Raw genomic sequence first — 24,378 nt, 5'->3', positions numbered from 1 at the left:
TGCACCTGCATAGACCCCCAGCGCATCGCACTGGGGTCTGGGACAGACATTGCATAAACCAGTTTGACCCAAATCAGTTAAGTCTGATACTACATTCAACCAGGTTTATCTCAAACTGGTTTCAGCTATTTTCAAACTGGTTTATGTGCACTGAACACCTGTTCTGTTACAGGTTTAAACCAGTTTTTGATCACTTAAATTAGTTTATGTGTAATGTCTGTCCCTAGCCTATGAGTATACATTTTCTCATCAACATTCGTCAGGCATGCCATATTTGAATCAACAAATAATTTCCCTTAATAGCCAGGGGAATAATCTTTAAAAGGAATACTCAAGCTTAGGACTTTTGACACTCTAAAACAGGACTCCTCAATCTTTTTAGACTTGAGGTATCTCTCATTAAATTTAAGGCACACTTCAGAAAATGCCAGCTCTTAACTTTCTCTCTTTCTTTGACTACAGAAAAAATAATAAAGCAATTAGTCTATTGCAAAGAACTCAGAAAAACTACAATAGATCAGAGAGTTTCTAACACTGGATTCCTGTGTGAAAGCTCTGGGTTTATCTTGTGAACCATGTTTATCGACCTAACAGTGCTAAGATTGTGGGTGTGTATAAACATTCACTGCGCCTGGTCTACAATCACACAGCTTATTTTAAGTCATGTGATTGTAGATGAGCAACGTATACAGGTATTCACTGATGCTGGAAGCTACATGGGGAGCTTAGGGTAAGTAACTCAGAATGGGGAAGGGGCGGGTGGGCTCTGAAGGGGTTGCCATGTCTGCAGTAGTGGTTCATTAGTCTGCAGGGGAGGAGGGAAGTTATCCATCAAGAGGGGAAGGTTGGGGAGCTAAAAATATCCCAATCAGTGTTGAGGGGGTAGGAAGAGTGTAGTCCCAGGGCTGCGCTTAGAATCTGTGCACTGGATTGAGTTAAAACATTCCCAATCCAAGTTCACCTCCTCCAGTGAATTAATTTAGATCAGGCCCACCATTTTTGGCCCAAAATTCTGCAGCATTGGGCATTTATATCAGCCTAACCCTAGTTAGGTCAATCTAAATGTAATGCCTGTTGATACCCTGCATGGCACCATGCAGCACCCTGGGAAGGATTTCAGTGCACCCCAGGATGACACAACACCCTGTTTGAGAATTACTGTTCTAAAAACTAGTATAAGAATACTGTGTATTTGCAATGCTCGGTATCTGAAAACATGGACGGGCAAATAATCTGTACAAACTATTGCTGTAAAACCTTACCTCTTGAAAGATCCCCAAATGGTTTACAAATATAGAAATCACTTATCTTGTCCTTGAGGTGTTTCCACCTCTGGAATGGAAAGTGGCTTCAGACAAAACAACCAGAGTTCTGGTATGTAAGAACTGGAAAGTAAATTTGACTAGAAACAGCAGTTTAAATTCACTGGCCAAGTTTAGAAATATGTGAAAGGTAAACAGTACAAATGATGAAGAGAAACACTGCCTTGTAAAATCTACTTGTTTTAATTAACAGTGGTGTCAGCAGGACAATTTAAGTAAATGTTTTTAGATGTGGTTTTTAACCTTTAATTTTGAGCTAAGTCCCTGACTCAGCTCCCTCTGAAACCAATGAGATTTCACCATGGTTGTGAGCAGGAGTTGCATAAGACCCTAAATGCCTACAAATACAGGAACATGGATTGTTTTTTAAAGTGTGTATGTACAGGCCATATAATAATGAAATCTCAACATTGATCAGGGCCTTTAAGCTTAATTGTAATTCAGACTCTTAACAAATATTTGCTGGGTGGGGGAGGTTGCATTTATAGGGCTTAAGTACCACTTCAGTTGCATTTTGTCGCCTAAGATGTTTAAACCTTCATTATAAAAGACATGATTTTATTGCCTGCATATATTTTAGTAGGAAGCATCTTGTTTTTCTGCCTTAGAAGTGTCAAAAATATTACCCTTATATAATTCAAATTATTTTTTTTTTGGTGTGAATGAAGCACATAACCTTTAAACTAAAATTCTTTTTTGACCTTAAAATCCTACTTTTCTAAGGTATTAAAAATGAAAGGACTATACTAAAGATTTGAAGCAGTAAAATAGTATGTGAAGAGCAGATTAAATTCTCTGTTTCACTTACATAAGAAAAATGCATGTTTATAGGTGCAGGTACATCACATTGTTATATATTTCATTACTTCAGTGCTGGAAACAAACTGCTGTAAGCTGTTGAAGATGTTTTAATTTAAATAGAGTAACAGATAGTATAATATTTACTTGAAAAGAAAAGGATTTTTCATTATTAAAGTATTCTAAAATGGTGACTTTAGAGATGTATGATGTTGATGTAGGTTGTATTAACTTTCATTCTCATAAATAATTTTTGGTTGGCTTAACAAATGAAAAATAATTATTTGAAATCTTAAATTGTCCCTGGATGAACAGCAGACTTACATGCCAAACAGTTATAAATGGTTAACAGTTTTGCTCATGATACTATGATAACTTAGAAAAAGGATTGTGTTTCTTGCTCTGAACATGATAAAATCGAAGACCATCTTGTGATCTGGTGGAAGGGGAGTTCCACAGTCAAGAGTTTAGCTGCTGAGAAGTCCCTTTTATGTCAATTTCACATCTTTATTAACTCACTGTTCCTCATTATTTTAGGTATCAAGGAAAGTCATGATTGTAGAGAGAACAGCAATTCCCTTAGAGCAGGCATGGGCAAAATGTGGCCCGGGGGCTGAATCCAGCCCACCAGGCCATTCTATCTGGCCCACGGGGCCCCTAAAAAATTTAGAAAATTAATATTAATCTGCCCTGGGCTGCCTGTCATGCAGCCCTTGATGGCTTGCTGAAAATCAGTAAGTGGCCCTCTGTCCAAAATAACTGCATGCCCCTGCCTTAGAGCGAGACATTCACTATAATGAATGTCTTTTCCATGTACACCATGTTTCAGTGACTGAATCCTGATTTTATGAATACATGGAAGACAGACAGCTTTTTGGTAGGATGGGGCCTAGCCTCTTGGTCAGCATAGGTTAGTAAATTGAAGGTACTGTGGATCACCCATATACACTTATAGTTAACAGACTTGAATCCTCTTTGTGACTGCATCGTTGATTCAGCTTGTGGCATTAGGCAAGTCACTTCACTTCTCTGTCCCTTAATCCCAGGTATACATTACACTTAAGATGTGATTAACCTGTTAATTGTTCCATAAATAGTAGCCCTATTAATTCCTCAAGGAATTAATTAAATTACAAAACAGGAAACCAGCCACAAAAATATTCCAAAAGTATTTGTGTGACTGGTTTCTATCATGCCTTAAATGGAATCTGTGGCAGAGTAGCGACAAACCAGAGCTGTTTCCAGGCTTCCATACAGTCCAAAGGCTGGGACAGTCAGCTCATTGTTCATCTTAATCCTGGGGCCAGTGTGGAGCCAGTTCTAGACTCCTGTACAATCCTGAGGCCAGGGCCACTCCAGTTCATGCCAGGCTGAGGGCATCTGACTTTCAAATTTCTGGTGCTCCTTGGGCTCCCCCTGCAAGTAGTAATGGTCCCACTGGGATCTGATCCCAAAAGTGCATGTCCTACTTTGCACATGTGGCATGGCAGGAAGCACAATTATTGGGATCAGGCATGAGATCCCATCTCACCATTGAATGAACATGTGCTATGGGCCTTAATTTCTCTACCTGTAAAATAGGAATGTTATTGTGCTTTTACAAAGCAGTTTGAATTGTAAGGATTGAACAGCAATAAATAAGTAGCAAGCAAGGCATTTCTGCTGTGACGGTGGGGGCCAACCTGTCTGGCAGGCATGCCACAAATTAGGCCTGCAGCATCCCTGAGTGCCACTCTGATTCCTTCCCCTGCCCAATCTGCCACTCTGCTTTCTGTTTCCTGCCCTGTATTTCACACCTGGTCTGCTGCTGTTCTTTCTGCTTCTTGGCCCATGCTCTCCCCGAGCAATCTGCTGCTCTGCTTTCTGTCCTATCTATCACTGTGCTGTCTCTCCCTCCCTGATCTGCTACGTGCCACACACAGAAGCAGCCTGTGGCACACATGCCACAGGTTGGCCATTCCTGTGCTATGCCACTGTTTGAAAATGAAAAGTAATAAACACATAGGTACTTACCAACCTGATGCCTGAGAGTGGTGGGACTGCCCTAAGTTTAGCATGAGATTGTAGCTTTGATCATTTCTTCAAAAGATTTTCCTTTCCTTGCTCTCACTACTTAATGTCATGCAAAAATTTGTCCATTTAGAAAATAAGGTGAAATTGGTTGCAATTTATATATCTCCTTTCAGTCCTTCAGCCAACTTTTTAGATTATTCAGTTGCAATCCCCCCTCCTTCATTTTTTAATAAAGTATTTTTTCCCTTGCAACTATAAACAAACAAAAAAATAGAAAAAAAGATTTAGGAACAATTCTAACTATCCCCAACATGTGCCCAATACATAAAATATGTATTTTGTAAAAGCCATTTTTCATTATTTACAGTTTAACTAAAGTTTATGTTGTTCTACTATATTTTACTCTATATAAATTTATTGTCGTTGTCATAGCAATATCTAAGTAATGTCCAGTAGTGCATTAAGCGATGTAATTCAGATCTATCATACAAGGTTTGTTCTTTTCTTCTTTCCTAATCCCAAAGACAAACTGTTTGAGGGATTTTTGAATTGACATTCTGCTATGGGTTTATGCTAGAGAACGCAAACTGAGAGAAGAGAAGTCTTTCATTTTGAATGCAAATAGATTTCCTCAGAAATGTAGTGGACAAAAAATAATAACCCAACACTCCTTTAGACACTATTCACTGCTGCTGTTTTGCTTTTGGCAAGAAGAAAAACTACTACATGTGTGATTTTGCTGCTTTGCCTTTTACACAGCATTGCTTCAGACCACAGCCTTTTTTCCTTGTTGATAGACACTTTAATTGTTTATTAAAAATGAAGTTGCCTAAAGAATATGAAAAAATAAATGTTATAAATCAGGACTAAAAATAGTGATAGTCGGTGTGGAAAGACGTGCTAAATGCTTACAGTTTTTAATAGAAAAAGGGTTATTTTTAGTTGGGGAAAAATATTGTAAACATATCATGATTATGATTCTTTTAGTGGCTTATTCTGAATTCAAAAGCTTTTTTGTATGGTTTACATTTTTTAGTTTTTTTGCACACAAAAAATTCCTCTTCAATAAAGAGTTTTTTTCTTGGATGAAAGCCAAGGTCGGTGAATAGAATACAATTCCTGAATTCAAATTTGTCACTTACTGATTGTATGATCTTGAGCAAGTAATCAAACCTTTCTGTTACTTACTCTCACAGTTAGTTCCTCTCCTTTTTTGTGTCCATATGACAGGTATTTAGGAGAATTCACAGATTTCATTGAAATCTGACAGGCCATGCCATGAGTACTTCTTCCATGGCCTGTCTAAGTTAGTAAAATGATGGGAAGAATGCAATTCCACCTGCATAAACTACTTGACCATCTACAGAGAATAGTATTATGCAAGTACCAAGTATTATATTGTTATCATCTTACTATCTATTGTTTCATGAAACAGATGGAATCTATTTGAACAATGGCCAGAAATTGACTAGGAACAATGGCCACAAATTGACAGAGAGCAGATTTAGATTGGACATTAGAAAGAACTTCTTCACAGTAAGGGTTGCCAGAATCTGGAATGGGCTTCCAAGGGAGGTGGTGCTCTCCCCTACCTTGGGGGTCTTCAAAAGGAGACTGGACAATCAACTAGCTGGGGTCATCTAACTGACCCCAGCGTTCATTCCTGCCGAGGGCAGAGGGATGGACTTGATGACCTACTGAGGTCCCTTCCAACCTTAACATCTACGAATCTATGAATCTATGACAAAAGAACTCTGATTTGTGTTTGGCTCTGCTTTTATCTGTTTATGTATGCTTTCTAGCCTGAATCCTTTGCCTTCATAATAGAAGTGGGGCTTCATAAACAGATAATTCACAGAATCAAGATTGGATTTAATGCAGACTTCTCTGAAGTAGCTTCTCTTTTTTTCTCATATGAAAAATATGAAACACTTTTCTTAACTAAGGATTCAAGAAGGAATGGCATTTATTAGATTATCTGACAATCTGCTGAAAGGCTAAAAAGTCTGTGATCATTGGAACCAATGCGGGACAAGAAGAGAGCATTTTGTTTTGAATTTCAAAATAATATGAGAGGAAAAGATTTCTTAGGGTGATATCTTTTATTGCACCAACTCTGTAGTTGGGACAGAGTTAGACAAGCTTTTGAATGCAAGACATTCTTCATCTGGTCTGACCAGAACAAGCCATTGCTAGGGAATCATGATGCCGTAACAATTGCATCATAACAGCTTGTATCAATATCCTTTGGTATTGAAACAATTGTTACATCTACCTATACCCACAGAAGACTTCAGCTTCAAAGACTCTCCACATGGCACATTTCATCAGCACTAAAAACCAGTTATAAACAAAAAGGCACAAAGAATAAGATTTCACTTTATTTTCACCTAATTTTAAATATAAAAATGTCACTTTAACTCTTAGAGTAATTTTAATGTTAACTAGGTTATTTAACTTATCACAAGGTACTTGTAACATTGGATTTGGTGAGCAGTTTGTTCTTGAAGTATTTTTCCTCTGTGTGGCAGAACAAAAAGTTGTGGGGGTAGGTAACTGTCATGCCTCCAAGCAGCACATTTTTCGAAGGTCATAATGATTAAACTTTTTCTCAATAATGTAGTTTTTCTGCTCATGCTTTTTATTGACAGTCTTTGTTTCTTAAAGAACCTTCATTGCTTTTTTCTTTTAAACAAAAACCTAGCAAAGAAACAGATGTGTCCCATATAAAATATGCAATAAATCTTGTCTCACAAATTCTTTGCTCTGAACTTTCTGACAGAAACTGTCAAATATCCACTTTAATTCTGGTATAAAATGGTCACTTTGTGTCATGGCGCCAACCACCATATGCCGGAATAAAGTCAGTAACCAGCAATAAAAAAAGGCAACATAAGCACCTTTGAAACAGTACAAGCAATCAACAGTGAAAAAGGTCTATATAAATCTATGGAGAATTAATCTCAGCTTTGCCACTATCCTGCTGTGCGTTTACAATGAGCCTCTGCTCCCGACCACCAGAAGTGGCTTACTTTGCAAAAGGAGTGTGTGCTAATGAGGGGAAAATGCATGAAAGAAACAGTAGCTTTTAAACCCCTGTCCCTTGGATCGCCTAGAAGAGCATGTCTTAGGATGTTTGAATGTGTGGGGCCACAACACATCTCACATTGCTGTACTTGAGCTGATCATGTGAAACCAATCTTTCCTAAGCTCAATCAGCAGAAATGACTTCAGCTTCATAAATCATTGTTATCATCCCACAGGAGGAGGTAATGCTATGGTTTTTCTCTTCTAAAACATTTCAAGCCACTGGTTTCACAGGCTTCTCTGAAATTAGATTCATTCCATTTGTACAATTACCCATTCTTCACCCACCAGATTGGCTGATGGCTGTCTTCTAATTAACTTATTATTTGGGTATTTACATCTACCTTATGTTTTAAAGACGACCTGTTTCCTATTGGTATTAACAATCATACATCATTTATTCAAATGTATCACCCTTAGTATAAGAATGTGCTGATCCTTAAAGTTTTCACTTATGCTTACAACAGAAGATTGTAGTTATACCAAATCTGCCTAGTTTATTTTCCCAAACACAGAACAGATTGGTTTTAACCTTATTCTGTTTGAAAGGAATTAGAACTAATTTTCCAGTTCTATAAACTGTTTGGATATACTTAGTCATCTCAAAGAGATTAATCTACAAAACCACATTTGGAATCCAACCACAGCATTATGTAGTTGATTTAAAAACAATTAAATTAAAGGTAGAATATGTTTCTATTATGCTCAAGTGCAAACAGACTAAAAGCTATTTACTTTCTGGAACCACAAGAGTGAGGGAGTGATTGATTAATGCTGGCTGAATAGCATTTTAACACTATGTGATTTTAACCAATTAAAGTGAAAGAATAGTTTGCACTTCAATGCTAACTCTTGCTATGGTATTAATACCTGCACAATATGGGAATAGAAAATACAAGATTCTAATTTTAGTCCTGGCTTTACTAAAGTGATTGTGTATTAGAGAACTGAAGAAATAATCTTTCAGAATGTCACATAAGCCCCATTTGAGGAAAATATCATTTTAAAGAAAAATTTACAGTTTACAGAAAATTCAGTAAACGTAAACAGCTCTTTTTAAAGTACAGGTTTCCCTCGCTTCATGCAGGCTCTGTATGTGTGAATTCGCTCTTATGCAATGACCCTTTTTAATACCAAAAATTTGTTATATGCAAGGTAAATTCACTCATGTGATCAGTTTGGTGGAAGCCCGCAGTCAGCTGCTTTGTGCGGTGCATTGTGGGAGTGATGTGCACCAAAATATACTCTCCTGTGTGGATCTGTGTTCCTCGCTTATCTGCGGCACATGTTTCTGTAGTTGCCATCCCCATTATGATAGTGCCCTGTGCTTGTGTGTACTGTCTGCTGTTGGTGAGTACCAAAACTGTCTTGCAAAAGTGGTAGAAATGGGTCTGGGGGTCAGTACAGTTGAGGTCTTGGAACGTATCCCTATTTGTTACCTTATAAAGTGGGTTCCCTTTATGCAAATTCGAGTCATGTTCTGTTTTCCAGGAATGCATGTACAGCATAAAGCAAGGGAAACCTGTAATGTTTTTCTGGAAATGTGAAGCTTATGTTGAAAGGTATCTGAATAATGATACAGTAAAAGCTGTGCTATCTGGCATCTTACAAGCTGGCATACTCTACTAACCGGCATGCCAGCTTGTAAGATAAAGTGAAACCGGAAATGCCCACCACGGCACTTCTGGTTTCTCCAAGCCCCCATGGCCCGGGGGCATAACAGGCTATGTGGGGATGTGCGGGGCCTGCCTCCCTGTCCCGTGGGGCCCACAAGGCCCAAGGCACAGGCAGCGATGCGGCAGGAGAAACGGCAATGCCATGGGAGGGACGCCCCAGACGCGGCAAGAGAAGCGGTGGCTGGGGCTGTTCAATTAACCAGCATATTTTATTATCCAGCATCCCCCATTCCCGGGGGATGCCAGATAACAGAGCTTTTACTGTATTAGGATTTAGGATGCTTAGCATGTCATGGCTCTAATGTTCTAATAAATCTACCTTCAGCACTTTTTCTGTCCAATTTATGAACACCATTATCACTTTTAGAACAAAACATAATTTCTTAGGTTTTCTTTTATTATCACCAATAATCAACTGCTTCACTGTATTTGGATGGTATAACACTATTCTTCAGTAAATATTAAGAATACTGAACATTCACCGTGTCTAACAAGTATTCATTTGGCAGAAAACAGGATGTATCTTATAGTTGCATCTTATAGGGTTCATCTACACATCACCATATAGCAACATTGCTATGGCACTGTGCTTTAGTACTTCCTTTTGGCCGGGCACTAAAGGATAGCACAGTACATGTGGTTATTGCACCGTGCGTGCGGTACACGGCTAGATTTTGCTGCTATGACACTGTAGCAGTGCACTATACCTGGGGAGTGCACCGCTATGGTTATGTAACTGATGATCACATGTAGATGCATGTGATCACTATGTCACTGTAGTGCAGCGTACGGCAACGTAGCACATCACTATGTCACCATAGGGTGACATGTAGATGCACCCATAGAGTAATTAATTCAGAGATGCATTAAATAGCTGGCTATCACCACACAAATATGATATAGGTCGGGATATACTAAACCTTTTACATATGAGGAAAATAAACTGAAAAACTTAAGCAGTTTTCCTAAGGCTGCACAGAGAATGTTTTTACAATAAGAAATGTTGTAGTTTTTAACTTCAAATGCAGTTAAAGACCATGTATACATTAGTGCAAGCCAAATGAAATTTTCAGAAGGCACTCAGGAAAACATGATTAATACCTGATGGAGTCAAATCTTTTCAAAATAGCTTTTAAGGGTTTTGACTTGTATATACTAGCATTCAACATTTTTTTAAAGTAGTACAACCACACCTGCTGTTGAAAATGTAACATTTTCCTCTGTTTTCCATCCATTAGAGCAGTGATGACTAATCTGTGGTAGGGGTCCCTCAAGTGGCATGGGAAGCCTCTTCTTGTGGCATGCAAGAAATTGGGTAGGGGACAGACAGCACAGTGGCAGATAATACAGGGAGCAAAAAACACAGCATCAAATCAGACAGGGAGCACAGGAACCAGAAAGCAGAACAGTATCTTGGTCAGCAAGTAGAAAGCAGAGCAGCAGATCATGTAGGGGAAAGGGATTGGAGTGACACTCAAGGAGGGTATAGGGCTAATTTGTGTGCACCTATCAATGTTATGTTTGGCCCCCATTGTGTTAGAGCATGCTTTCTTTCCCAACCAGGGACTACTTGAGAGAAAAAGAAAAAAGTCCAGTTTTAACCATTCATCTGAAACAGAAAAATAATTCTGTTTCCTCAAGCATCTGCTGTAGATTAAATAATTCCCTCAATTATATGCATAGCAAATTAGATTTTTGAAAACTCCAGTAAAAAGATTTCATGCTCACAGCAGCCAACTGATCAATACTTTCATGTTCATTAACATTATATTTATTTCCCATATTCTCAAAAGTCAGTTGCTGTTTTTAAATAGGGTGATTTCTGACTTCTAACTCTTTTAAAATTGGGAGCTATGTATATAGGAATAGTTAGGAAATCACAAGAAATAATGTGTAATCCATTTAAACTTCAGGCTTAAACTTTTCTAATTAGAAAAATTAAACAGGTCCTGGTCAGTATTTTATTAGGAGCTTGTCCAAAAACAACAGTAAAATAAACTGCCCAGATACATACATTTTTATCCCTTTGGTTATATGCACATGTGAAGTTTAATCATAGAGGGTACCAATACAGATGCCAGATGTCTGCTCCGATGCGTGCTAATTAGCACACATCGGAGCAGACTCCATTAATTAGCATTCTCCAGCAGCCTCTGCATCACATATAAGCACCATCTCCGTTCTTCAAAATGGTTGCAGGGGTGCTTTAATGACAGCTCATTGAACAAGTTTTAATTAAAGTGCCCCCACTGCCATTTTGAAGCATGGGATGCTGAGTACACATGACCCTGTGGATGCTTTAATTAGAGTGGCTCTCAGAGTGCCTCCCCTCCACCCTGCAGCATGTGTAAAGACTCCCAGAGTACAGACACATGCCATAATTACTACAGTATAATTTATTCTGAATGTTATTTTGTAATATATGATTAGGTCTCCCAAACTGTCTGCAGCAGTTTTTTTGAGTTCACAGCCATTACGTGGGGAGGGAGCCAATTGGTATTGGGCATGTGGTATCCCAGGATGAAATGGACAGAGGTAAAATGTACATCTGGTACACTGGAGTAAGTCGTATCAGTGTACGTAGGCAGATCCACAATTTGAAAAGGGAGGTTCAGGAGCAGCCCTGCAGGAGTGCTACACTCCCCTGCCCCAGTCTCCCCACCACCACTGAGGCCACCAGCATTGGGACTTTTTGCAAATCCCTGAATAAGGCAAGAATCTTGCCACTTTCCCCAACTCTTGGCACATCCTCTCTTCCCTTCCATGCTCAGCAGCACCTCCCATTTTTCCCACCTCACCCTCTCAACTTAGGCTTCTGGGGTAAGGAAGGAGAGACCTACCCGCTACTGCCACCATCCCAGCTGTTTCTGCAGACCCAGGCTCATCTAGGGATAGCAACAGTGGCAGGCAGGTCCTTTCTTCTTGTGCCTGCTTCCAGGTTGGCAGGGAATACTAGGGCGAATCTGATGCCACCACAGCTCCCCATGCGGCCCAGCTGGAGCAGAGGAGTAGTTCTGGAGGTCCCCCTGGCCTCAGGTCAGCTAGGGACAGTGGCAGTGGTGGGGAAGCAGGGGAGGAAATAGGAAAGGGGAGGGGAAGGGAGGTACTTCTGAGCATAGAGAGGAAGGGAAGAGCTGCTGGGGGGTGAATTTTTACCCTTTTGAGGAGTTTTTAAAGCCCCCAGCTGCTACGCCCACACCAGGATCTGAAAGGGTTCTGTGACTGAATCACTTCACCCCTTCTGGATCAATTTTTGCCAGCATATATCTATTTTGAAATTTCTAAGGAGTAATTTATCCCAGATGGGAGTGTTATGTAGTGGTGTAAGACTGTACACTGTATATCTATTCCCTGGAGTGATGTTAAATTATTCAAAAGCAACCATGTTATATCATTGCACCTATAGGTAATAAGCCATCCTCTTTCTGTAGCTCCTAAGTCACTACTATAAATAATAATAATAAATTACAATATTGGAGAAAATTGAATCCTTACATAGACAGCATAAGTATTATCTTGCATATTTTCTTTGTTCACACAAAAAACTCCATCATCATAAAAAAGCCGTGAGTGGAATTTCCAAACTAGCTCTGTATTTTATGGCATTTGTTAATTGAATAAAACCCTTCAGTTTATTCTGAATTTTGCTTAATTTCTTGGGACTTGAAATAACAGAAGCTATCCCTACTGTTTAGTACTTTGGTCAAGTAATTTAGTATCCTAATGTTACTTTACATCTATCAGAATATGATATATTAAATATTTTGTTTTACAATAATAAAATGAGTGCTGTCTGAACCTGGATAAATCCCAGGTAAACTGTAAAATTGGCTCATTGCAAAACTGGGTTTTTATATTCAAATCTATACAGTAGGCATGCTTTCTTTGTGGATATTCTGTTGGTTCATATCAATCAAACCAGGTCTGTAAAGATGATATATTTAATTTTGATTGTATGAAGAATGCAAAAAGATAATATAGTTAGTTCCCTTCCCAGTTTTTCTTTTTATATCCTCCTGTCTTCAGCTAACTATCACTAAAAATTTCCAGTGAAATACATAATATTTTGTTCTTTAGAAAGAATTTTTCTTCGTTCTAGCTTGAATGAACATTTAAACTTCAAATTTCAAAAAACATAGTGTCTGAGAAATCCCATGTCATTTGAGACATGTCTTGTTTGTTGTAGTACCAGAAATGTTAACTAGTAATACTTATGATATACTATATTCAGTGCCTTTCATATTGTACTAGTTCAACAGAGATGATGTTGGGAAATAAAGAAATTAAATAATCTATGTAAGATGTCATTAAAAATGTGCCATGTAAGTTTTCAAAGTCAAGCGTAGTTGTCTTAACTAATATCAGCCAGTCAATAAGCATATAGTATTTAATTGGTTTGTTTATAGCCAGAGATGGTCTAGAGTGGCAGTGATAAATCAAAGTGGATGAGTTTCTTCAGCTATTAGCTAAAGGAGGGGTCAGCAACATATGGCCACTGGGCTGCATCTGGCCTGCAGAGCCACTGGATCCAGCCCATAGAGCTGAAGGTCTTTACCTATGCCCATATCTGCACCCATGCCAGGGCTAAGCAGCAAGTTGCTGCACTGAGGCCAGGTAACATCCAGCTGTGTCTACACCACTACTGCTTTCCCCTTCCACCCTGCTCCATAGCCTCCCCCCAGTTCTGGCAGAGCTGCAGCTTCCAAAGCCAATAAGGAGTTGCACCAAGGTCAGGCAGCTGGAAGCTATGTCCACATGGCTGCCTCTTCTCCTTCCCCCTCCCCGCCTCCCAGCTTCAGTACAGAAGTGGCAGCAGCATGAACACAGCTTCCAGCTACCCAGTTCTAGTGCAGCTCCCCACTGGCTGGAAGCTGAGCCTGTGGCCAAGCCAGGAAATGTGGGGGGCTGGGAGAAGTGGAGGAAGCACAGGCTTGCAACTCCCAGCTGCTCAGCCCTGGTGCTCAAACAGGGAAAGCTGCCACTACTGATGTACTGTGGAAGCCATCTGGCTTGTGTTGAACTAGAGCTGGGTGGTTCTGGCCTGTGGCTTGAAAAGGTTGCCAGCTGCTGACCTAAAGTAAAAATTTGTTGAGTGTCTGATTTGGATGAATAGGAATAAGTCTTAAAAATTATCTGAATGATTAAATTCATATACTACTGTCTTTTGATATGTGTGCATGTATAACAACATTAACAGAGTATTCATGGTGGTTCATTTCAACTCATGTCCTATGCATGCCATCCTATTGTGCTGGTCATTTTTGTTGTCTGGATTGAGGTGCTAATTCATCTGAAGTTAGTGTTCAAGTAGGCTTGCCCTAAGGCTTTGTTTTCAGCAATCCATTACATTATGTCAGTTTTTAAATGACCAGTTAAGTTGTTATGGATACTTATTTTCAGTTGTATTCAAACTATGAGAGTATTGTATGTTCTTCGTCCCAGTTTAAAACAAACAGAGAATTCTCACCTTTTTTGCACTTGTTTAAATCTGCTTAATACTACATCGCAAGTTAAATCAGTGAAATTGTCTTGTGTAGGCAAGTGCTTGTTTATTTCAGTTCTAATGTGTGTTTAGACAATGTGCCAGTTTCTGTTCCTCCTATAAGGTTTTTAAGTGGACTTAGGTGCTTAAGGGCAATTCTATTAAACCTGCTCAAGTCCCTGAAAAAACCATTAATGCAGTTACATTTGTAATATGCTGTCATCTTACTTTAAGACTGAGTCACATAGAAATCAGTAAGGATGAGGAGGATCCACTTACTTATTGCACTGTTTTTAGAGAACTCGGCCAGGATGGAATAGACTTGCACTAAGGGTATAAATAGATCTCTCCAGATGAAGTGTATCAGTGTAGCAGGGTATGTCCCACCACGACTGATCCACTTAATTGGGTGGAAGACAGACACATTGCCCATTGTCCCACATTAGGCATGGGCCTAATACAGAACAATAGGTGACAGGGTCCCTTTTTCCCGTCCCTCACTGCCCAGTGCTTCCTTGCCCAGAACTGCGTTGGCCCATACCTCGTGCAGAGGCACAGGGCAGTGCAAGTCCAATCTTGGGACAGCACCCAGGAATGGGGCAATGCAGAACCAAGGGAATCCCTGAGTCCCCATGCCTCCACACCCACACCCATGCCTCCATGTGAAGCACAGGTACAGAGCAGTTCCTGGCATGGAGGTAAGGGAGGTGGGGGACCCAGGGAATTCCTGGTAACCTGTGTCCCTGTGCTGAGACCCTTCCTGGGTTCTGCACCAACTTATTCTTCACATGGAGGCATGGGGCTACGCAGCTCCTGGCATGGAGACATGGAGCACTGGGAATTCCCGAAGTCCGGTGCCTCCATGCTGGGATCCATGTGAGCTTTTCCCACTTACTGAGGTGCACCCCTGGAGATCCCAGGGTGGGTCTCCATAAATGGGGGAACCCAATATTCCCTGCTTACAGAGATCCAACCTGAGATTCCCCAGGGCACATCTCCATAAGTGGGGAAAGCCAGCCAGATGCTTCTGAGGCTGAGGAGCCTGATCTTCTGTGAGAATTCTTGCGGTGCACAGGATTGGGGCCCTCAGGGCCCCAGAACATCTGCCTAGAGAGGCTGAAAAACACAGGCAGCTCTGAGCTGCCCATGCTGTCCCATCACAGAGCAAATGGATGTCCACTGCAATAAAACAACACTGTTTTACGCTACCTTTTGTCATGGCCACCAATGTGGCACAACAAAAAGAAGGGGCATCTATTTGCTCATCATTTGTCCCACCATAGATATCTTTATGGTGGCAGAAATGCAACATAACATGACACCTATTTCTACCCTTAAGCACTTAAGTCCACTTACATGCCTAATAGGTAGAATAGAATTTGGCCCTGTTTTCTACACAAAGAATTTGCACTGTTTTAACTTAAACTGATTTTAAAATCAATTTAGTAAGAAGAGTTGTTTAAGCAGGGCTTATTTAATTTGAGCGGAAACTGGTAAAACTTAAATTAATAGATATAAGACACTCTGAGCCTAAGATAAAATGTGCTTAAATCAGCTTAAAAGCATAACTTTTGATAAAATTGTACAAATTTATATGTAAATAGGTCCATTACAATACAGCAAAGTCAGAACTTTTCATCTGTTGCTCAAAGGCCTTACCTATACTCAAAGATTTATAGCTATATTTCATCAACAATTGACAGTGATACATCAGCACCTATATATATTTATTATATATGGTGGTTTAGACAGGACAGGGTAAAGATGGAGCTATTTATCACAGCATCTTTAAAATACATGAGCCCTCTCTACATTATCCTTTACTCTACATTACTCTTTACTCATTGGTGGAATAGAGCTTTTCTTTTTTTTCTAGTATAAGTGATGTAAGTGGTGCTTTTTTATATCCAAGTTGAATGTAAAAGAGTTTCACTGTTTCTTGAACTAAGTAGAACTGGCCAAAATTTTGAAAACTGACTAATAATTTTGTGTCCATCAGTGTTTGGGGGTCTAACACAAGAAAAATTTCTAGACGAGAGAGAACACCACCCTCCAACAATCAGCTTCATTCCTGTGACTCAATTAGGCATTCTAAAACTGAGGCACCCCAAATTCCTAGTCATTTTTCAAAATCTTGGCCAGAGTTTTCAAAAATCATGTACACCATGTACATTAAAATTTTGATACATGTGTTTTCACTTTGCTGGCATCCTGAATCAAGTGTGATATCAGTTGGAAATGGTTGATATAATTAACTACTTTTTGGCCTCTGTTCAGCAATTTTCAACTATATGTCTCTCCAGAGCAAATTTCACTTTGCAGGATTTGGTCAGCAAGAAATAGAGAGAACAAAAGTAACAACGTATTGTTCTTAATAGGGAAATGAAAATGTGATAATTTGCATTATGTTCCGAAAAGGCTGCAATGTTATATAGTACACTACCTGATTTTAAGATGGCATTTCAAACCCTGGTATTCCCTGCTGACATTTTTTTTTAATGGATGACTGAAAAATAAAGAAATGTTTATTATTTTGTTGTATTTATTATCCAGGCAATCAAACCCAAACATAAAAAATGTGTTCTATAAAGAATAATTTAAAACAAAAGAGCAAGAAGTCAGATCCTAATATAAATACAAATGTTTTCTATTTTTAGCTAAAGAAGAACACAAGAAAGAAGAGAATTGTTTGGAGAATGCAAAGAAATGGTAAGATTTCTAGTCCCTTCAAAAGATACTATATTTTGGTTAAAGATGATAGTGATAATGTGACTGCAATTAAACAGAAAAGACTACTGTACTTCAAAAGAGAAATCTCATGCTTCCCCAAACCTTTTTACATCCTCTTCCAGAATAGATATAAATCAAATCAAGTGATTTGAACCAAATATTCTAATATGCTTACAGTTTTAATTTTTTAATTCCTTATCTGAATTCTCAACATACTTTAATAAATTATGAACAATTATATTAATAAACTATATTTGAATACCATTTTACCCCTTCTAAAATATAAATCAGTCAAATGAGAGAAGTCTTTGAACTTGTAATCTTTCTAACATATGGATGTGTATCCATGTCATAATTTGCTTTGGAGAAGCAGGCATAAGGGAGAAAAGTGGGCAGAAGTTAACAGTTTCAAAACATTGCTTTACAAATTATGCCTGTGTAAAGCTTCTGACTCTCATATTGTTGCATACAAGATATAAAGTTACTGTAAATGGTCTTAGTTGTCAGTATTTTAGGTGATTTTTGGGAAACACCTTGCCTGGATTTTATAGTGCATATGAAAAAAATAAGACTGAATATTTCATGTGCAAACTACAGTTTTGTGAATCCTGTTAAAATGGAATTGCAGTATTCATGTAAATTTAGTAAGAAAAAAGAGTTTACAGTAGATAAAGAATTTACTTTTCACTAGTTTTTGAAGCACTCATAAAAAATGAATAATGGACAAATGTTATTTTTGACATGTCAAAACTAGGAAGATGTCACATGCAAGGCAACTATTATGTTACAAAAAAAGAAATACAGATATTTGTATTATGTCCCTCACAAACCAAGAATTAACTCTTCAGAAAAATGTAGCAGCATCTTTGTTGGTTGAAAGAGGGCAGGTTTTACATCTTATCTAACGATGAATGCAGAAGAAAGACCCATCTGACTCATCAGAATATACTAATTCATCAAAAAAAATGTTTGAGGGAAACACACCATTTTCAACAACTTTTGTTGAATTGCACACAGCTCTGCTTGAGGATCTCTAAGCACTTTATGAGCATTTTCCCAACACCTTTGCAAGGCTGGGTATTATTGTTCCCCTTTTCAGGTGGTTCAGCTGAGGCACAAAGCAGTTAAGGGAAAGTTTCACCCAAGACAAGGCAGAGCTCAGAATGGCCTTGACTTACAAGTCATTTGTCTGATTATAATCATATGTGTACAGCTCTATCCCTACCCTGTAGTAATACCGGGATATTATCATACAAATCTAGTTAGTGAATTTCAGTGCATATAGTCATACATTAGATTTAACTGATTTTTAAAGATGTATAATTTTTTCCTTATTTTTATATTTCTTTAATACAGGCAAATTCAAAGTAGTTTGGGGACATGTTGTTTGAGTGTTATGCTTTTTATATCAAGTAATTTTTTAATGGACTTGCTGTCTTTGCCCTATTACTACAATTTTTGCTGAAGAGTTTTCTTGGTGGTGTCTTATTTAACATATATATAAAAAAGAAATCCAGAGATTCCTAATTATCTAAACATATGTAAAGTAGCTTTAAATCATTTAAAATATATTTTCAATTTTAGGGCTAGGTTCACTGTTATGCTCTAGGTAGCTGTACCCTTCTTGTCACTGTAAGAAACAAGAAAAAATAGGCTGTGCTTGGGGATCTTTTTGGTTTTGCTTTTTTAATTGCATTTTCCATACACCGTTAAAGAAATATAAAGAGATTGATACTATGTGGCAAGTCCAGTTATTTTAAGATATGCATCATTAATAGTAAATATTTTGTTCTATTATCACAATCATGGCCTCTGACATTTTCCAAAAGATGAGTTGAATGAAAATTATATTTGTTGAACTTAAATTGTAGCTTCTACAGACCATATTAAAGAGCACCTTCTATTAGTTTCAAGACTTCAGCATACTAAAGGAAGAGCAGCTGGCAGATATAAACAAAAGCATTGTCTCCTTTTTCCCAAATAGTGCCAGAGTTTCAAGAAAAGTGAAAACATTTCCCTCAAAAGATTTTCTTGTGTTGTTTATCCTTTAAAATTATAATATTGCTTTTAATCAAAGTCAGAAAAGCTTGCCTGGTGGATAGATTTAATTTGCCATGAAAACTATTTTGACTCTTACTAAAGCACAAATGCATTTGTTTCTGCACATATAATCATGGTCATGGAATCAATTACCAGTTTATCTATGACACATGATTCGAAAATGGTTAACATGCATATTGCACAATAACTTTAAAGGCCACAAAATATGTTCACCGGTAAAAGGTTCTTTTAGAAATGTTCAGATACACCACAAAAATGATTAACTTCAGTGTAAAATAGTAGAATATTACAATACTGGCAAAAAAAACCCTGTGCATATTAATATCTCTGTTATTAGCTTACCAACACCTTTGGAATGGATGATTCACTTTCAGTGTATTATCTTGTTTCAAACTATATGTCACTGGCTGTAGCTTTTTTGTTGCTGGACTGAACTCCTCATAGCTACCTGAGAGTCACCCATAAACTAGAGTGAGTAGAATTGGGAGTCTCTGGCCTGGCATTCAACTCTTCTGCAGACTCTTTAGAAGGTAGATAACTCTGAAGAAGGTAAATGAAAAATAGGTCCCATTTCAGTTTTGCAGAATAAAATACAAGTTCATAAGGATAATATAGCTTTACATAAATTACAGGTTATTATGTTTGGCTTATTAAAAATAAGAGCCTGCAGTTTGCATACATTATGACCATCTATGTTTCCTTATACTTACATACGAAAATTATTCTCCTGAGAACAAGTAGATGTTGGAAGGTTAGTTTCACTTGGCAAGAATCACTGCTATGGTTTCCAAGGTTAAGGGAAGTTATGGTAATTACCAGTCTTGGCTACTGAGTCAGGAACCAGCCCTCAGGGAAACTAAGCTTCCCCAGTGGGTTTACGTGTTGACAGTTTTTTCCCCCCTGTAGCTTTGAAGAAACAGTGGGATACTTTGGGATAAAGCCAAAGTCTGGTGAGAAAGAGATCACACCAAACTACGTTTTCACGGTGTGGTATGAGTTCTGCAGTGACTTCAAGATCATTTGGAAACGAGAGAGCAAAAACATTTCCAAAGAAAGGTAAGGTTCTAATAAAGCCATTAATACCATTTCAGATGTCTGGGAAACTGTTCCTTCTCAAACCAAACAAATTATACTCCCATATTTCACAGGCGTCATTGTTTTCTTTCAGATCAAATGGACATCAAGGAAAGATTATTCCCTCAGGGTGCGTAGGAAAATTCACCAAAGGCATGCTGTCCCCACAAAAAGATAAACACATATAATCTGATAAATTACACTTTCGTAACCCCTTCCAATTATGAGCTAGTACAATGAAAGGAGAGCTGTGCTAATATGTAACAGATTGCTTCTCTGTGCATTTTCATGTCGAACTAGCCTAAATGAGGCGATATTGCTGCCGCAAACAGTACAGACAAATAAAAGCGAATGCTTTCCCAGTTAATATACTACACTTGCATCAAAGAGAAGCCCCTGAGATTCAGGCCACACTTAGCACAGTGTTGAAGCCCCACACTGAATTTACAGCACCACTTCTGACTTTTGGTATCCTGCTGAGGACATCAAACTACTTGCCGCTAGATCTCACCACACTCTCCAGATTTTATTAGTTGGAGTTAAAAAATAAAATATAAGACCTGCAATTCTCTGCCTGACTTTTGTTTTAAAAGAAGGCTGAAAGGTTTTTTGAGAGACACAAATAGTACATTACAAACACACTTTAGTTATCAAAAGTACTGAATGTGCTGTAATGCATTCACATTTATAGATATATATATGATTAATCACTTTCAGTATAAATTGCAAAGCCAGGTGTGTATACCAAACCAAAAGGGGTGAAAAAGGAAAACTTTTCTCTTGAGAACATATTGGCAAGTGTAGTTAAGTACATTATTCCTTTTGCTCCAGATCAGTGTGAATTGTTCCATTGATTAGTTGATCGTAAACTGGTAACTTCTAAAGATGTTATGCATACATCACAAATTCCTGAATACTCAGAGTTATGACAGTTCTGTTAAGTCTGTTACAGATTGTAGATTTTAAAACTTAAAAGTAGCATAGTGTTCTCTCTCATTCATTTAACAACATGACTAAATCAATTTAGAATGTTTACAACTTGTGACATTTACATGAGGATCTTTTATTTCCCTTGTGCCTGACTCAACAGCATATACATCTGAAACTATAAAATCAATTGGCACTGAGCAGACTTCCATGGCCTCGTACAAGCTTCTCCGTTACAATAGCAGGATGTATTTTCCATTGAATCATGTCCTTTTGATTTCATTCCATTACTAGTCATAGGAGCTATAAATTAACATTGGGAAAAGATTTAGGCCATGCATCCTTTACGTTTTAATACATGTAAGTACCAGCTTGCTGATTACATAGCTAAGAAACAGAGTAAACAACTATTTAAAGGTATAAACATTGCCCTTAGTGGAACTTATACATGATGTCTAATTTTTATTTGGAATGATCTCTCCACCATGATTTTTTTTTGTGCTTCCCTGCCAAAATATTGTCCAAATGGTGATTTATATTTGGTGTGCTTACAAGCTAAAAAAATGCAAATATTTGATTAGTTCTGTTAATGGTTGGATGTAATCTTTTTGTTATTCATTAATTTAATAAATAACTAGTGAAACATACAGTAATAATTATTAACATTTTTTTAATGTGAAGGTTTGTGGAGTCCTGTCATTTTTAGATTTACATAGACTCTTTTTTAAAGTTTGCTTCAAATGACTTTAGTAGTGTCATTACCCTTGAAAGGATTTTTTTTTCCCTTAAATACAAAAGAAAATTCATCAAGGAATTGTGCTTTTCAAACAGAGCTCCGTGAAATAACTCGATTAGAATGCTGGAAGACTGTTTTCTCAAAATGTCTTATAATGTGCTGCTAAAATGGAAAAAAATGTGAATTAACTTAATTAGAATGATGGAAAAACTGTTTTCATCATCTTAAAATGTCTTTAAAGGCTCTGTTTTACCAAGTATGAGACTGACTATTCACCAACTGCTGTCCGGGAAGGAACATCTGAAAGAAACTAAGTAGCTTTGTGTATATTGTGATTTTAATACTTTTAATAACTTTAGTATGACAGGAATGGACAGCTGTCTGTGTAGCTGGGTAAAGCTAATTAATTTGATGCACTGTTTTCTTGCATTTCTACATATTAATTACAATAAAAAATAGGAATTGAGCCAGTAACTACGTCCTTTTTGACTAGGGAAAATGTATGTATTTTCCTGTTTTTCACTAGGGATAATTCATAGTTGTGGCCAATTTTTTTCAAATTTGAGTCATGAAAGATAGGCATTAAAATTCATATTTAGGCATATAATCTTAAAAAGTGAGTTCAGTATGAGATGCTGATGCTCAGTTTGAACTTTTCAGGATTAAATTAATCCAGTCATTTGGATGCCTAATTATGGCTTTCAGTGCCTAACTTTAGGAGCCCAAATGTGCAAATATAGCTTTATATAATATTTTCTTTATTATAAAATATAGTCCCAGCAAAATGAAATATCCGAAGACTGTACTGTACTGTGATATTATCACTGAAATGACCAGTCCAATTTTTTATTATATAGAATGAATTACTATCTAAACTCTGATATTCCATAATTTGAAGCAAATATAAGAAATAAAAATGCAATATAGGATTTGGATATGAGAAAGTTTACACTCTAAGACCTTACTGCTTTTAGGTTATTTAAGGGCAGCAAAAGATTTTTAAAATTGCAGAAACAAGGCTTAATAGTACCCGGAACTAAATGATAGATAGTTGCAAGACTTTGTGTTGTCTAAATATTACTTGACTCCTAAATGTAACAAAACTGTAGAAAACTGATTAGCTTTCTTTTTTTTTTTTTTTTAAGTAGAGGAAACATTTTCTACCCTTTACTTAACCCAACATGAAAATAAATTAGATTCCTGCAAAATATAGTTGAATCATTCTCTCATTCCAGGACAAAATTTACACATCAGGATAGGGCTGGAAAACAGAGTTATAGACTGAGAAATAGAAACTAGATGTATTAATAAATAAACTACTATAGAAGTTAAATCCAATTTTTTACAATCAAAACCCCTATGCAGTGGCATTTTCCCTGTCGGACACAACCATTTCTTCAATATTAACTTGTACTTACAATCTGCAAGTTCAACATTAACTCTTTAAAAGATAACCTGTCTAGAATGGCCACGTCTTAATTCTCACATATATATTCACATAAAATGAACCACAGTATTCATACATAGCAGAGACCTCTTTAGAGACCTTTTTCTGCTGTTGTTACTGGCGATTTATTGGCCATTTTTAATATATACATCTGTGTGTCCAGATATCTTAACTGTTTCTTCACACATAGTTTTCTTCCTTTTACAGAAATTCAGAGGCAAAAGTACTTCTTGAGTATTAAATGCAGATATTTTGCAGTAACAAACCAATATCTCTCCAGGTCTCTAGCATATTTAATTCCACCATCATTCCTTGTTTTGGGCAAGCGCACCTGGTGTATTTGTGAACTCAGAATAAATTATTTACCCTTTTAATTATTTAAGAGAGCCTAGCAAATCCTACATTCAATCTACAAATGGTTGTAAACTGCCGACATACCAAGTAAACATATTTCTTATACCTAGGAAAAGGTCTTACATCAGAATGAGGTTGATCATTTTGAGTTTCAGACAGTCTCCTATCTATTTCTGGGTGTGTTGGGAGAAAGTAGAATGGAATAGAATGGGGAAATTGCTAATTAGGACAGAGGTACATTAGTTTAGAACATGAAGGTACCTTTCCAGATGGAATTTCAGTTATAATTTAAATTCATTTCAGTGATAATTTAGTTCACTATTTCATTTGGAATGTGCACCAAACTTAATACTCTACTTTTAACAGAAAGAAAAGCTGCAAGCCCTTTTGGGTCAGAGTGAAGAGCCAAGTGATTCATAGATTCATAAATGCTAGGGTCAGAAGGGACCTCAACAGATCATCGAGTCTGACCCACTGCCTAGGCAGAAAAGAGTGCTGGGGTCAGATGACCCAGCCAGATGCCTGTCCAGCCTTCTCTTAAAGACCCCCAAGGTAGGGGAGAGCACCGCCTCCCTGGAAGCCCATTTCAAATTTTGGCCACCCTTACCATGAAGAAGTTTTTCCTGATATCTAGCCTAAATCTGCTCTCTCTGTCAGTTTGTGACCATTGT

At 37.6% G+C, this 24,378-nt stretch overlaps 1 protein-coding gene across 1 annotated transcript in view; it reads left to right on the top strand.

Annotated features, from left to right (window-relative positions):
• The window catches only part of FMN1 (formin 1), a 303,131-nt gene that overhangs the window by 261,186 nt on the left and 17,567 nt on the right, over positions 1-24,378 (top strand). The window contains exons 14-15 of the mRNA XM_019518964.1: positions 17,036-17,087; positions 20,076-20,225. Of these exons, the coding sequence (XP_019374509.1) occupies positions 17,036-17,087; positions 20,076-20,225 (202 nt within the window). The remainder of the gene's footprint in view (positions 1-17,035; positions 17,088-20,075; positions 20,226-24,378) is intronic.

Source organism: Gavialis gangeticus, unplaced genomic scaffold, assembly GCF_001723915.1.
Source record: "Gavialis gangeticus isolate Ggan-Ray unplaced genomic scaffold, GavGan_comp1, whole genome shotgun sequence".
NCBI classification, from domain to species: Eukaryota; Metazoa; Chordata; order Crocodylia; family Gavialidae; genus Gavialis; species Gavialis gangeticus.
The sequence above is the reverse complement of the archived record's forward strand: the minus strand, read 5'-3'. Positions and strand labels throughout refer to the sequence as shown.